The 15,122-nt window shown below is 52.2% G+C and overlaps 1 protein-coding gene across 1 annotated transcript in view; it reads left to right on the top strand.

The window, feature by feature from the left end:
• The window catches only part of ERGIC1 (endoplasmic reticulum-golgi intermediate compartment 1), a 104,131-nt gene that overhangs the window by 73,716 nt on the left and 15,293 nt on the right, over window positions 1–15,122 (top strand). Inside the window, 3 exon segments of the mRNA XM_045999762.1 lie at window positions 5,140–5,244; window positions 9,737–9,797; window positions 14,562–14,662. Of these exon segments, the coding sequence (XP_045855718.1) occupies window positions 5,140–5,244; window positions 9,737–9,797; window positions 14,562–14,662 (267 nt within the window).

Below are 15,122 nucleotides of genomic sequence, written 5' to 3'. Positions count from 1 at the left end.
GCTCTGCTGGACAGCAAAACTTCAGAAAGCTCACCGTGACAGCTGTGGCGGGGTGGGGGGCACAGTGAAGGGGGCCAGGAGCAGAGGTCACGGTCCAGGGTTGTGCAGCAGGGTTGGAGAGAAGTGGTCTGATCAGGGACGTGGAGTCAACAAGACTTACTGATCAGCTGGATGTGGGTGGTGAGGGCAAGAGTGGAATCAGAACCACCTCTTAGTTTTTGTCTGAACAACCAGGAGGGCCCGTTTTCTAGATACAGAGGCTTGGGCACGCATGGATTCTATGGGTGGTAGGGCTGGGAAGCGGTTGTTCAGTTTTGGATATGTTTCATTTGGGATCGGAGGTGTGGTTCAGGAGATTGTTCTGAGCTGGAATGTGAATGTGGGAGTCATCAGTGAAGAGAGGATGTTGGCAAAGGGTCCATGGCACCAAAATATAAGCACCCGAGGTCTTTTTTTTTTTTTTAAGATTTTATTTATTTTGAGAAAGAGAGGCAGAGCAAGAAAGCCCACGCAGGGGGAGTGAGAGAGGGAGAGGGAGAAGCAGGCTCCCCCCCTGAGCAGGGAACCCCCATGCGGAGCTCGTTCCCAGGACCCTGGGATCATGACCTGAGCTGAAGGCAGACACTTAACAACTGAGCCACCCAGGCGCCCCAGAAATCCAAGGTCTTGAGTCCAGTGTGGTTTGAGGACTGATGTCTGGTACACTGCATTGTTGAGGAGCAGGGAGATGAAGGGGTGCTCTGGTGGGGAGAAAGAGAGGAACCCCACTGAGATAGGGGCAAAGGGAAGGCCTGTCCGAGAGATGACGGTTGAAGATGAGCAGATGTACACACAGCTCCCAATTGTGGGGGCCTCCCCTCGGGGGTATGATCACCCGGCTTAAACAAATATTTGTGCCCCCAACAACGAACAAAGAAGGGACCCTGTCAGCCCCCAGGCTGGGGTGGACACAAGAGAAGCAGGACCACCACCCAGGAGCCCAGCACCATACCCTCCTCCCCTTGGCAATCGTGCCCATGGCTGCCGTCACCTCCCTTCAGACAGGCCGTGGTGGGGCCCCCAGCTGGCTCTGGGTGAAGTGGGGCTTGCTTTTTGTGGTCAGACAGACCTGGGGTCAAGAGCCCTGGCTATAGGGCTCACAGATTGAATGACGCTGGGCAGTTGAGCCTCCTTGAGCCTCAGTGTCCTCATCTGTAAAATGGGGATACTAGTACTGGCCTCACAGGTTATAAGACACGAGCAAATTAAAATACAAAGCACTTAACACCTTGGAAACAGGGACACGTGTCGGTGCCCCTTCCCTGACCTGCCTTGTCTTCCGTCAGTGGGAGCATCCATGATTTCACCAGCTGGTGCCCACTGTCACCTGGGTACAAGGGTGCTCATAAAATGTGCATGGATGTTGTTCAAGAAATGGCTCTTCTCTGGTCAGGGTGGGCTGGGGATTCTAAGAAAGCGCCACGCCAGCCCTTGCTTTATGGCTGTCCCCTATTGTGTTCCTACCTGGCGCTTTCCCAGATTAGCCTATTTAGTCCTCATAACAGCTCTGAGGACAGCAAGGCACAACCAATTAAGTAGAATTTGAACCCAGGCAGCCTGGTACCAGGTCCCTGCTCTCTCCCTGTGTCCCCTGTCTCCTTGTTGCTTCTCCTTGCCAGCATCTTGGTCATGCCAGCATCTTGAGCTATGACAACTTTGTCTATGTCCATTTATTCCAGGTCACAACTAAGGTCACCCTCTGTCCTTGTCCCCTTGCAAGGAGTGGAACCCCCCCACTCTCCCTTGTTCCGGGTGCATGCCTCCTAGGAGCGCTCAGATAGAGGGTGCTCAACAAGAAAGCCAGCCGCCAGTGTGCCCTGATGACGGGTGAGGTTCACAGCTGGCGCCCACCCCTTTATCTCCCAGCATCCAGCTTGCACTTACCCCATGGCCTTCTTATCTGTCCATCAGGAAGTCGGCCAGCAGTCAGACGTCCAAGGTCACATGTTTCAAGCTGCATTGGCAGCCCCCAGCAGCCCAGACTCCTCGCTGAATCACCCAGCCCCCAGGAGGAGGGCAGGAGGGGCCCGGGTTTGGGGCCTGGCTCCATCTATAGGTTTCTAAAATCTATCAGAGACACTGACGTAGGTTCCTAAGTCACAGGCTCTAAAAGCGTCGTCTTTTCTTTCTTCAGCCCAGCGTGTGCTGGCATGAGTCAGCCACCTGTGATGGATTCCTTGCGGAGGGGGAGCGGGTCACTGAATCACAGCCTCGCGGGGAGGCAGCGGGTGGCAGATGCGCCAGAGCCAGCCTCCTGGCCTCACTTAACTCTGGGAGCTCGGGCCCAAGCTCCAAACCCCATTCTGAACTCTGCCCGCCGGCAGCCCCACGTCACTGCATGGAAAAGCGCCAAAGGACCCATGCCTGACGCTGTTGGTTTCTTACTTCAGGAGGTGATAGACAAGGGGGCCTATAATCCTCACTTGATCATGTGAATTTTTAAGATTTTATTTATTTGTCAGAGAGAGAGAGATCGAGCACAGGCAGGGGAGGTGCAGGCACAGGGAGAGCAGACTCCCCATTGAGCAGGGAGCCCAACGTGGGACTCGATCCCAGGACCCTGAGATCATGACCTGAGCTGAAGGTAGTTGCTTAACTGGCTGAGCCACCCAGGCGTCCCTGTGAATTTTTTATAATACAAATGTGTATAGTTAACTATTTATATAAGTAAAAATGAAGTTAAGAAATAGTTCTGAGATACGGTGGGCTTTTCCCCATGCCCTCCCCGTGTACATGCTGTTCTGAGTTCCCGGAGGGTCCTTCTGTTCTTGGGTCCTTGTTCTGATGATGAACATGTTCATCCTAAGAATCCAACCCAATAGCAGTTACCATCGGCTTTGCACTCCTCCCCTCCTTTAATTCTCTCTGTAACTCATTGTGGTCATCATCTCTGTTTTGCCAGACACTGAGGCATGGGGATGTTACTGTCCTTGCCCAAGGCACCCTGGCTCGGGGGCGGGCTGGACTGGAGTATAGAACCCAGCTGCTAATCTACCATGGGTCACTGCTCCTGCAGCCTCACCTGTGAGCTGAGGCGGGGCCATGCCCTGTCAGCCTGGTACCTTCCAGGTCAGTCCACAAAGCTCAGGCCCTCGTGAAGACAGGAAGATCTCTAGAAGCCTACAGCTTTGTGTTTGAAACAGGCATGCTTACAAAATAAGCAGGCTTTGATGGACTGCTGCTAAGCCAGAAGCTATAATCCATATTCCTTCCTCTAATATAGCTTACCAAACCTTTGTTGAACTGGGATAAAATAAACCGTTTTTCAGCAGGGTGCTGGGGCCTTTGCTGAGCAGCCCCTTCTCCTCTTATGCCTCTTTGTTTCCTGATGCTACCACCCACTGTAGGCTATTCTGTTACGCCCGGTTCAGTAGTACCAAACTCTTCTAGTTCCTTACAGATGCGCACCCACTGGGTTGGGCAGTTTCTGACGTCTATAGTTGTTCATGCTGTTCCATCTGCCTACATACTTTTCCAGCTGTTCCCCAGTAATGCGGACTCATTAGCACAGGAGTGTTCTTTCTGCTGAGATGCCCCCTCTGAACACTCCCAACTGAGTTGGGAGCCCTCCCCATGGTCCCCACGGTCTGTACATCCCTCTGGTCCAGTGTGGGTTGTGCAGTCTCATTTTCTGTTCCAGGCTTTTGTCTGGGCCATTTTCTCAAACCCAGCATGTCCCAATGGATGGCTGCATGTGGCCATCACCCCAGGGCTGCCAAGGTACCTGGTGGGAGGGAGAGTCCCGTCCTGCTTCAGTGTTCCGAGTCTGGAGTCCAACAGCTATGAGTTCAAACCACAGCTCTTGACACTCCCTCTTCACTGCTCTGAGCCTCAGTTTTCTTTTCTGTAAAATGGGAATTACCAGAAGTCAAATGCCAAAATCAAAACTGCTTGTTTAAGAATTAGTGCCATTCATAATTTGTTCATTCATCCAGTACCTATTCTGTGAGCATCTGCCAGGGTCAGGGAGTGCATATCAAATCAGATACAGCTCCCCACCGGCGTGGAGCCAGACTTCTCCGGTGAGGAAACAGAATAGAACAAGATAGAGATCAGGTGGCAGGAGCTGCTGAGTGCTTTTGCAGACCAAGGGTTTTGGGGATGGGTGTTGGGGAGGCTCCCAAAGCAGAGGCCTGAGGGAGGCCAGGGGGAGCCGTGTCAAAGAGGGTTCTAGGAAGGGGTCGCAGGCACAAGGGACCAAGGTGGGACCACACTGGCACGGTTCCTGGTGCCACAGGGAGGCTAGCACGGCCGGGGTGGGGTACGCAGAGAAAGATGTGAACAGAGGAGTGACACAATCAGATGTAGGGTTCAAAAGGACCCCCTGGCTGCTGTCAGAGAAAGGCCTGGGGGTGCCAAGGGCTCAAGCTGGGAGCCCAGTGGGCAAGCTGCCGGCACTGTCTGGTCTAGGGAAGCAGTGGGGACCTGAGAAGGGCAGGAACTAGGCATCGTGAATGTGGAGCAGACAGCCTTTCCTGGTGGGCAGGTCAGGTGTGAGAGAAAGACAGGGGGCCAAGATGAACCAAGGGTTTGGCCTGAGCAGCTTGGTAGAGGAGGGGCCCTTTGAAAGAAATCCTTTGAAAGAGAATCCACAGGATTGTCCCAGGACATCAGTCCCTCTCCAGGGCTGTGCCAGGACATCAAGGCCCAGGGAGGAAAGGAGGCCACCGCAGTCCTGCCTTCAAGGATCCCCTAGTCTGGGGCGGTGGGGCAAATGTGGGTGAGTAGCAGTGTTGACTTGCATTTTGAGGAGCTTTAGTTGGTCCATGGGGCTGCGGATTCAACCCACCATGCAGCCAACAACTACAGAGTGGCCAGTGGGCAGCTGCCATTTTGAGCCCTGGCCTGGACCAGGTGTCCCGCTGTGTTCTCTCACCCCCTAATCCCGGCAGCCCCCTTGGGTAGTTTCTGTTCCTGCCCCCATTCTACAGACGAGCCACCTGAGGCTCAGAGAAGAGCAGTACCTCTTCCAAAGTGCCATGGTTCAGACCATGCTGGAATCCCATCCCAATCCAGATCTGTCTGACTCCAGCAGGGGAGACCCGTCCCCTACCTCTGGGGCAGCCAACGAGACTCCTGAAACTCGCATCTCTCCCCCAGGTCCCGGGCAACTTCCACGTGTCTACACACAGTGCCACGGCCCAGCCACAGAACCCGGACATGACCCATGTCATCCACAAGCTCTCGTTTGGGGACACACTACAGGTGAGCAGGGCACACCCCAGTGGTGTGACTGGGGGCGGGTGTTCAGGGACTGTCACCTGGAGCCTTCTCTTCTCTCTGGGTGCAAAGATAACATCTAGATGGGTCACCCCCTCGGAGTCTCTGTCGAACAGCACCTGTATATTGTTCCTTCGGAGCGTGGGCCTACCATTTTGACAGTACCATGTGCTTGGACCCTTGGGTTGAGACCTGGAGCCTGGGGAAAGGGACACACTTTTCATGAGCCGGTACTCATGTGCTAGCGCTTTCTCTGTGCCAGCGCGGCCTTGGGAGGTATGAGGGGCACCATGTCTTACAGCTGTGGAGCTGGGGCCAGAGAAGCCACTTGTGTGGGGTCCCCTGGCAGATCTGTCTGATGCCAGAGTCCAGCCTGTGCCCCTCTACAGCCCCATCCACCCTCCAGCCCAGTGCCCTTGCCCACCAAGTAGGGGCACCATGGTGAAGGAAGCCTCTGACAGTCCTCGGTCGGGATGGAGAGGGCCGCCTCCAGCGGGCCCAGCCCAGCAGCTTCCCACCTGTGGCAGCCGTGTACAGGAGCCTAGTACAAGCCACCCGCTCGCCTCCAGCTGCAGGCAGGGGAGCTCGGCTGTTCTCTCTTCTCCACTACTCCCCATGGTCCTGAAGGTAGATTCTGGAATGGAGGCTCAGAGCAGGGAGGGAACTGCTCCAACACAGTGCTGGGATTGGGACCCCGTGTCCTGCCACCAAGCCTTGCTCGATGAGGATACTGGTTCCTGGTTAAGGATGTTGGACAGTGGGGTCCCCCAGGGATGGTGGTGTGCACCTGGGGCTCACACTGGCCCACAAGCACAGCACACACAGCATTATGCCATTTCTGTGCGCACACATCTGCTGAGACTCGTGCACACACTCTTCACGCTCAGAGGTACTCCCTGACACACACATGCTCACTCGTATACCCTAAGATCCATCCCAAACACACACACCAAATGTACACACACTCAGACTCTTGCAAGGACACAGTGCATACATAGCACCCAGAGACGTGAACAGGCTCACCCATGTTGGAACATTTCACATACACACTCGTGCCCGCACTGCACCACTCAGTGGACCTGCCAAGCACCGTTCTTCGTACACGGAACCCCCCTTCACTCTCTCAGTGGCCCTAGAGGTGGGTCCTTTATTGTTTCCATTTTACAGGTGAGGGAGTTGCGGCACGGGGAGGGTACAGTCTGTTGCAGCACCTGAGTTTGAATCAGGAGTCCAGCTTCGGGCCACACTGCTGGTGCCTCCTCCCCCAGGGTGCCCTCCAGCGGGCACGCTGCCCCTCACACCTCCTCTCTCCACTGCACATTGCCTCTGCTGCTTTCCCTGCAGGCACCTTGTGCCCGGCCTGAGGGGCCAGTCATCACTTCTCCAGTCCCTTTGGAGGCCACAGAGCTCTTCCTCTTGGAGACAGGGCTTAGGGACAGAGAACCTGGCCACCCTGGGTGCCGTGAGCCAGTCTCCCTGCCCGCACACTCGGTGGAGCATGGCCTGCCCCCCGACTGTGCACTTCCTACACACAGGGTTCACCACTCACGTGGCCCCAGCGCTCCACTTGGGGGGATCAGCGTGTGTTGGCTCCCCAGCCTGCCTTTCCAGATCCAAGTCCTGGCTCTACCACGTACTAGTTATGTGACCTTGAACAAATGATTTAGTCCTGCTGAGCCTCAGTTACCATATCTGTAAAATGGGGACAATAACTAGTACCTGCCTCGGAGGATTGTAGTGAAGATAAAATGAATTCCTGCGCATACAGCCCTTAGATCAGGACCAGGCACAGAGAAAGCAGCCAAGCAAATGAGCTATCACCCACTGTTCTTGCTCTCTGTACCCTAACTCTGCAAGAGGCCCTGTAAGACAGAGCATGCCGCCAGCCTTTGAGGGGCTCGTGCAGCCATGGAGAACACAGAAGGTGGGGTGGGACAGGAGCTGACAAATCACGGGCAGGTGGTGGGCAGCAGACCCTCCATAGACTGAGCGCTGGGCAGTCCCCTAGCTGCCTTCAGGCCCACAAGCTCAGCAAATCCTTACGCAGCGCTGGAAAAGGTCACCATGAACTCCGGTGTGCACAGGGGAAGATTGTCCAGCATCCCTTGGCTCTGCACAGCCAGAATTCGAACTAAGTCTTTGTACCACACCATACTCCTTCCTCGCTCTGAGAACTCTGGACGCCAGAAGCCTGCTCGCTCTTACCTAGAGGGCAACATTACAGGTGCCCCGTGTTTAATCCTTAAGGGTGCTGGATGGCATTTGTTCCTGATGAGGAAACTGGGTTTCAGAGGGATTCAGTAACTTGTCCAAGGTCACATAGCTTATAAGAAACCGGGTATGTCCGACCCCAGGTCTTCTATTACTGTCCTTCCTGCAGTCATGGAGTCATCAGACCGTCTTGAAATTTCTGCTCTGTGCCAGGCCCTGGAGTTACATGATACCCATCATGTAACAATACAGGGTTCTTGCTTTCAAGAGAAGAGATCAAATAGATATCAGGATAATATAGGACAAGGAGGGTTAAGGACAAGAGAGGTGCAGGATTCTGGGCAGTAATATGGGAGCAGGGACAAGTTTCCTCCTAGCCTGGGAAGTCAGGGAGGGCTTTCCAAAGGAGGGTGACCTTGCAGGTGACTTGTAAGCCAACCCCCGAAGGGTGAGAAGGATTTGGCCAAGCTCACAGGGAAGTCTTATGGGCACAGGGCACCTCACACACCTTCCATTCTCTGACACACCCAGCTGGTCATTTTCATAAAAAAGACACTCACGGTTACTTTAAGAAAAAACGGGTCAGCAGATGTCTACAGCATCAGAATGATGTTCTGTAACAAGGCCTGGCAAGTGAGTGCTCCTCAGAGTTGGAGAGGATGCAGAAGTGTCCCAGAAGGGGAGCAGGGAGCAGAGTTCTGTGGGGGGCAAGAGACCCGTGTTAGATTCAGGCAGGTGGGGCTGACGGGGGCAGGTTGGTGTGTTAAAGCACCCATCTGCCGTGGGGAAGACAGGCTGTGAGGCCTGACTGGGGGTGAGGGAAGGGCTGCAGCCAAGTCAGGGGAGACGGGGCCCAGACAGAGGCAGGGCAGCAGGGAGAAGGGACGGGGACAGATGTGTGTAGGAGAGGGGACAGTCTTATGTTGCTATGTGCCACTGGCAGAACAAGACACTGACAGCCTTCTGCTTGGTCGTGATTATGGGCAAAATAGGATTTTCTTTAAATGCAAAAAACTTAGTTGAGGTTCCAGCTACTCATCCATTCAGCAAGTATTTCTTGAACACCTGTCCTGCACGTCATGTGCCTTGCGCATTGCTGAGTGTCGGTGTCCAACCAGCAGTCTAGAGGGGAAAACAGAAGTTAATCAAACGATCAAACAAATGAATGTGAGATAAAACCATGACACCTGACTATGGGAGGGAACTTTCTAGCTCTCATCTCCCATAGCCACCTTCCTCTTGGTTCCCATTCTCCGTCCCTAAGGCAGCAGTGGACAAACTTCCCCTTTCTTTGGGCTTGTTAAGTGCTCGGTAAATATCAGCCACCTGAGATCGGGATCAAGGATCAGGTCACCCAACTGCTTCTCACCCTTCCTGAAGAGGCCTGTCCCCACCTACCTCACCCCCTTCCCCTGGGGCCATACAGGCCTCTGTTTATTCCTCAGTCTCCCGGCTCATGCTTCATAGATGCTGCTTGCCTAGTTAACTTCCCACTTTCCTGCAGATCTTAGTGTGTCACTTCTTCCAAGAAGCCCTCCAGGATGACTAGCTTGGAAGCTTCTATTAACCATGCCCATGATGGCATGCCTCATGTACCTGGCATGCCTTGCCCTGCTTTAGATGTTCCTGCAGCTGACATGGTTCCCACTCATCCTCAGAGAAGAGGCAGAATATGGCCTTCAGCCCCACTCTACATCAGACCCTGCCAGGAGGACATAGTAGGGCCAGCTGCCAGGAGGAAAGCTGCTGAATGTTCTCTGCAGCAGATTCAGTAGGAGGCCAGCAGCCCTGGGTCCTCAGAAGGCTGTAGGGGATATCAGGAGCTGTGTGCTGGGACCCAGGCTTTCCAAAGTGGCTTAATGGAAAGAGCTCAGGCTTGAGGTCAGGTACCCGAATTTGTAGTTTGGCTCTGCCATTTATCAGCTGTGTGACACTGGGACAAGCTTCAGCATTTCTCCAAGCCTTGGTCTGCTCTTCTGTAAAATGGGCTCAACAGTACCTCATTAGGGGCACTAAATGAGATGACTAAAAATGCGCCGGCTAAAGTGGTATATTACAGGGGCCCACAATGGGAAGCAAGCTAGTGCCTGCCATGTGACAGGCCCAGGCTATATCTGTATCTTGCCCTCTATAATTTCTCTGTGAGACAGACCATGCTGAGTAAGGTCCCTACACCAGTTTGCACCTAGCCGTCCCCTGATGGCCAGAATCAGGCCTAGAAGAGGTGATTTCCTGGAATCATTCCCCTCACTGTGCTTCTCCACAGGTCCAGAATGTGCACGGAGCTTTCAATGCCCTTGGAGGAGCAGACAGACTCACCTCCAACCGTATGTATCCCATATCCCAAGTGGGAACAGGGAACAGGGGGAGAAGGGAACATGCGACAAGTACTCAGTGTAAGCCAGGCTGTGAATGCTCCATTCCCACAGCTGGCCTGTGAGGGAGGTGGAATGAGCCCTGTCTGACAGACAAGGGGAGAAAAGTGGCTTGTCCCAACCCTTGTCCCAGGGAAAGGAATGTGACAATCCCAGGCACCTCGTAAGAGCTCAGTGAGTACCAGCTATTATCATCGTTATTTTTTTATTTTTTATTTTTTTTTTATTTGACAGAGATCACAAGTAGGCAGAGAGGCAGGCAGAAAGAGGAAGGGAAGCAGGCTCCCTGCTGAGCAGAGAGCTCCTGATGCCGGGGCTCTATCCCAGGACCCTGGGATCATGACCTGAGCCGAAGGCAGAGGCTTAACCCACTAAGCCACCAGGACGCCCCATCATCGTTATTGTTATCATTACTGCCGCGTAATTGTTTTTAGTTGAGATGATCACCTAAGATCCCACAGGGAGCCGTGGCATTGCTGGGATTCATCCTGGCTCCTGTGGCACCAGGAGAACAGGGCTGAGGGTGGCCCAGTTGGGTCTGACCACCCAGCCGCCCACCCAACCGACACTTTCCTCTTGCTGGAGCCCCTCCCCCTCATGAATGCCCCCTCACTGAGTGCTCCACCCGCTCAGTTCTCTGGCACCTCGGCCCCTACGAAAGAGGGCTTGGTGTCTTTACACGCTGCCACACCTGTGCACACACCTGTCGCCTGATCCAGTGAATTTTCACACACCTGTGCACACATGTGTGCATACACACGGGGCCTTGGAAGCATGCACAGAATGGGCCCAAGAGACCTGTCCACTTAAATGGATTCACCCCCTGGATCCTGCAGGACAGGTGACTTTCCTTACTTCTTCACCTGTATTCACCTTTTTTATCCATAAGGCTTTTCTCATTGTTTCTTAAAATACAGTCTGCTCTCTGATGGTCAGAAATTCAAGCAAAAGAAAAACATCTCCCATGACCGATCCCCCACCCTTAACAAATCACACTTCATTTCTCTGTGTCCCTGTGAACCCTCGTCCATCAGCAGAAGTCATCGTCTCAAAGCCAGTAGATGGCCGTTTCCCTTCTGACTTTTGTCCTTGGCATTTGTGCGTGACCGTGTTTTTTCAGAGTGTTTCCTGTGGTGACGGAGACACGGCTGCCCACCCAGCAGTTCTGCCATGCTTTATTAAGACATTGTTGCCTCGGGGAAAATGTCTGTTCCTTGTTTTTTACCATCACGGCAATGCCTGTGATACTTAGTGGTATTTGCTTTACATTGTCCCATTGCTTTCCCATTGAGTGCGAGCCCCTTCGTGTCACCTCCAGCAGCAGCATAGGAGCACACAAGGGGGCCTCCTTGTCTTCATGCAAATGTCCGATTCTGACCGAGAGAGGTGATCCTTCCGATGTTGACGTTGGTGTCCCTGTCGGTATAGTTCTATGGAAGGGCAGAATGTTGTCCCATGGCAGTGTCCATACCTGCTTGCAGTTGGCGCGGATATTGACGTAGAACTGAGCTCGGAAGGACCCAGACTGTGTCAACCAGCAGAGGGTTTGGGCAGAAAACCCTGCCTGCTCTAGGGCTAGTGATGAGAGCCATCTCAGGCTGGCTTCCATGGAAAGAAAATGCATTAGATCAAACAACAGGCAGCCAAGGGTAGGGCTGGCTTTTATTCCCTCAGCCCTCCAGCTTGGCCTCCCTGCTGGGCCTTTTTGCCTTTGCTGCCTCCTCTGCTCCCAGACCTTCCCCTTGAGGGCTGCTTCTTGTCATGTAGGTCTCAGCTCAAATGCCACCACCTCTGAGAGGCCCTCCTTGGCCACCTTATGTAAAGCAACTCCCACTTCTAGTAACCGATTTTTCTTCCAACAGACCTCTCTCTCTGGAGATACTGAGGAGGGATTGTGGATGTTTTAGCCCTGGCGATGATGGCATTGCGGTTGTTGTGTTTTTGTTTTTTACGAGCCTTTATCTTTTATAGAGACATAACTAAAATATTTGTGGATAAATTGATGTGATGTCTGGGATTTGCTTCCAGATAAAACAGGGTAGGTTGAAAGATGGGGTAGGGATGAAGCAAAATCAACCCTGTATTGTTCATTGGTTTTTGTTTTTTTAACATTTTTTTAAAGATTTTATTTATTTATTTGACAGACAGAAATCACAGGGGGAGGCAGGCTTCCTGCCAAGCAGAGAGCCCGATGTGGGACTCAATTCCAGGACCCTGGGATCATGACCTGAGCTGAAGGCAGAGGATTTAACCCACTGAGCCTCCCAGGCGCCCCTGTATTGTTAATTGTTGAAACTGGGGAATGGGGTTTGTTATAGGACTCCCCAGTTTGTATGTGTTTGAATTTTTCCATAATAAGATGTTTGGAGGGAGGGTGGGAGGCTGCCAGCGCAAAGTGTACATGGGCCTGCCTGGGTCAGGTCAGAGCCAGCAGCCCCCTGGAGGGGCCCACAGACAAGCAATCCACGTGGGTGGAATTAGGTGCGGTGTCCCTAGTGGGCACTTGGCAAATTGTGTCAAAGGCCTTAAAAATGGTCATTGCCTTTGAGTCATCATTTCTACTCATAGGAGAGTAAGCTAAGGAAATAATTAAGAGAGTGTGCAAAGATTTAGGAAAATCATGTTCATTAGGTCATTGTTTATAGCAGTGAAAATAAAGAACAGCGTCAGTGTCTAGCCACGGGGGGTGGATTGAGTCCATTTACGTGGCGGCGCTGTGGGATACGTGCAGATGGATCAGGACTTCGCAAGCATTCAGGCAGCTGACGTTTATTGAGCACCTACTGTGTGCCAGGCACCATACTAGGGGATATTGGCGTGACTAAAACAAACGGAGGGGAGCTTACTGCTTTCTGTGTCTTGGACCTAAAATGGTATCTGTGGTGTTTAGTTCTTAGAAAAGGGTACAGTATGATGCCATTTTAGGAAAAGATAAATACATGTATAAATATAAGCTTAGCAGTTTATACACAAGAATGTGAATCCATGGTTTTCTGTGGATGGTGGATTTGTGGATGGTTTCTATTTTTTTTCTCTTTGGGATCATCTGTATTTGTACAAATTTTAACAGAACTTATTTCATAAGGCTTTCACTCTTTCGTTCTCTCAAATATTTAACCTAGGGTGATGGGCATTTGAGCACGGTATCTCAAGTATGCTCTTTGGGCTCCGGGTTTAAAAGGCAGATTCTGAGTCCCACTCTGGAACCATTCAGCAGGGGTGAGACCCAGGTGTCTGCCTTTTAAATCCTGGGTGACTCCCCTGCTCCTGACCCCTGGGGCCCACTGCAGGTTCTTCGTGGACTTCCCCCTGAGGCCACAGGGCTTTACTGAGGTTTTTCAGAGGAGTCAGGTCTCAAGACAGCAAAGAGGCAGTATTAGCAGGAAGAGGCCGTGAGTGGCATCTGCTTCCCCTAACCTCTTAGAGCGAGCAAGTCCAAGGACTCAGAACTGCTTCAGCCCGTAGACCAGGACTAGAACACAAAAGGCTAAATTTCTGTGTGGTTTTAGCGCCGTGGTCCCTGAGCCGACATTCTAGAAGGCAATAACTGAGGGGGTCCTTGAACTTCTCCCAGCATCCCAGAAGCATGAGCCAAGGGAATCTGTACCTCTCCTGGGTGCTGTTGGGCAGCTTCGGGCCAGCGTTCTGTCAGCCTCGTGTTTGGTTCTGGTTACCTCATGCTTATCAGAAGCTGATTCATCTGTTCTTCCATTCATGCCCCGGACCAGCCGTCCGTCCTTCCGTTCATTCATTCCGTGAGCACTTGCTACTTTCCACTCTGTGCCAGGCCCTCTGCAGGGTTCTGGGAGAAGAGATGAGTAGGGCTCCGTCCCTGCTCGCTGCAGCGTCCCCCCTCCCACCCCGTCCACCGTCCAGCAGTGTGGGTAAGAGTTACAGTGCACTATGACAGGGTCAGTTGGAAGGAAAACTGATCTCCCATTTAACTGAAAATGAGGAAGGAAATTTGAACAGTTTTTTTGAACAGAAATTTGAAAAGAAATTATGAACAGTTCTTCATAAATGTAGTTCCTCTGGTTCATGGGCTCTTTTTTTTTTTTCTTTTTTTTTTTAAGTAAGCTAGGCACTCAACGTGGGGCTTGAACTTTACAACCTTGATATCAGGGGTTGCACGTTCTGACTGAGCCAATCAGGCACCCCATCTCTCTTTTTAAAACTCAAACCCAGCTTGTTTCAAAAGCAACAATGTTCATACAGGACCAAGGGTGCACCATGAAATGTGGTATTTACCAAATCCTGCCTTCTTCCCCAGAGGATAAAACTGCTAATAGTTCCTTGGGTATCTTTACAGAAAATTCAGTATATTCATGCATCTAGAGAGAGTGAGTCTTCCCTGCTCCCAGGACATGGAAACATGTTATTCATTCCATTTGTAACTTGATTCTTTTCCCTTAACAATACCTCTTGGACAGCGGCTTGTCGCAGTACCCATTCTTTAACGTTTGCTCTGTTGCTGGACATTGGAGTCATTTCCAGAATTTTAATATCCTGTACAGTGGAGGAATAAAGATCCTGATAGACGGAGTCTCTCAATTCCTGGTATCCAAAGAGAGAAAATGAAGAGGGTTTGTTTGGTGATGAAAATTTGGAAACAGCACCCCCAACAATGCTGAACAGGTTTAGGGTTGAAATGACAGTAGAATTGCCAGCCGGGCAGTGCCTGTCTCCCTGCTTCATCCTGCTGTGTCCTTCCTGCAGCGCTCGCTTCCCATGACTACATCTTGAAGATTGTGCCCACAGTTTACGAGGACAAGAGTGGCAAGCAACGGTACTCTTACCAGTACACAGTGGCCAACAAGGTAGGTCGTCCTTGGGCCCAGCTGTGTGCAATTGCGCCCTCTGCTGGCCTTAAGAAGAAGTGACCTGTATCTGAGTGAAATTCCCACCAGTTCCCTTTCCAGGAGCCTTTCCCAGGGTGCTGCTCCGGCCAGGCTCAGTCCTTGGCTAGAGATGAGAGGCCAGTCTCAGAGTTAAGGGGAGGAAATCTAACCAGGAGATGGGGTGTGATCTGTTGAGAAAGAGCCTTGCATCTTGCCCCAGTCCTTTAGACTCAGGACCCTGATTGGTCAACACACAACAGACGTTCTGGCTCCCGGGGCACAAGCACGTTATCCAGAATCACCAGATGGCCATTGGCTAACAGGGACGTCCTAGGACCCCAAAACTCAAAGTCATGGAGAAGCGGGTAGGTGTTGATGGGAAGCAGAGCACGGTAAGGGCCCGCTGTATGGGATGACTAAGAATGGTTTCAAGCTGAGA

This window comes from Meles meles, chromosome 3, assembly GCF_922984935.1.
Source record: "Meles meles chromosome 3, mMelMel3.1 paternal haplotype, whole genome shotgun sequence".
In the NCBI taxonomy this organism is placed as follows: Eukaryota; Metazoa; Chordata; class Mammalia; order Carnivora; family Mustelidae; genus Meles; species Meles meles.
This window is presented reverse-complemented; position numbering and strand designations above follow the sequence as displayed.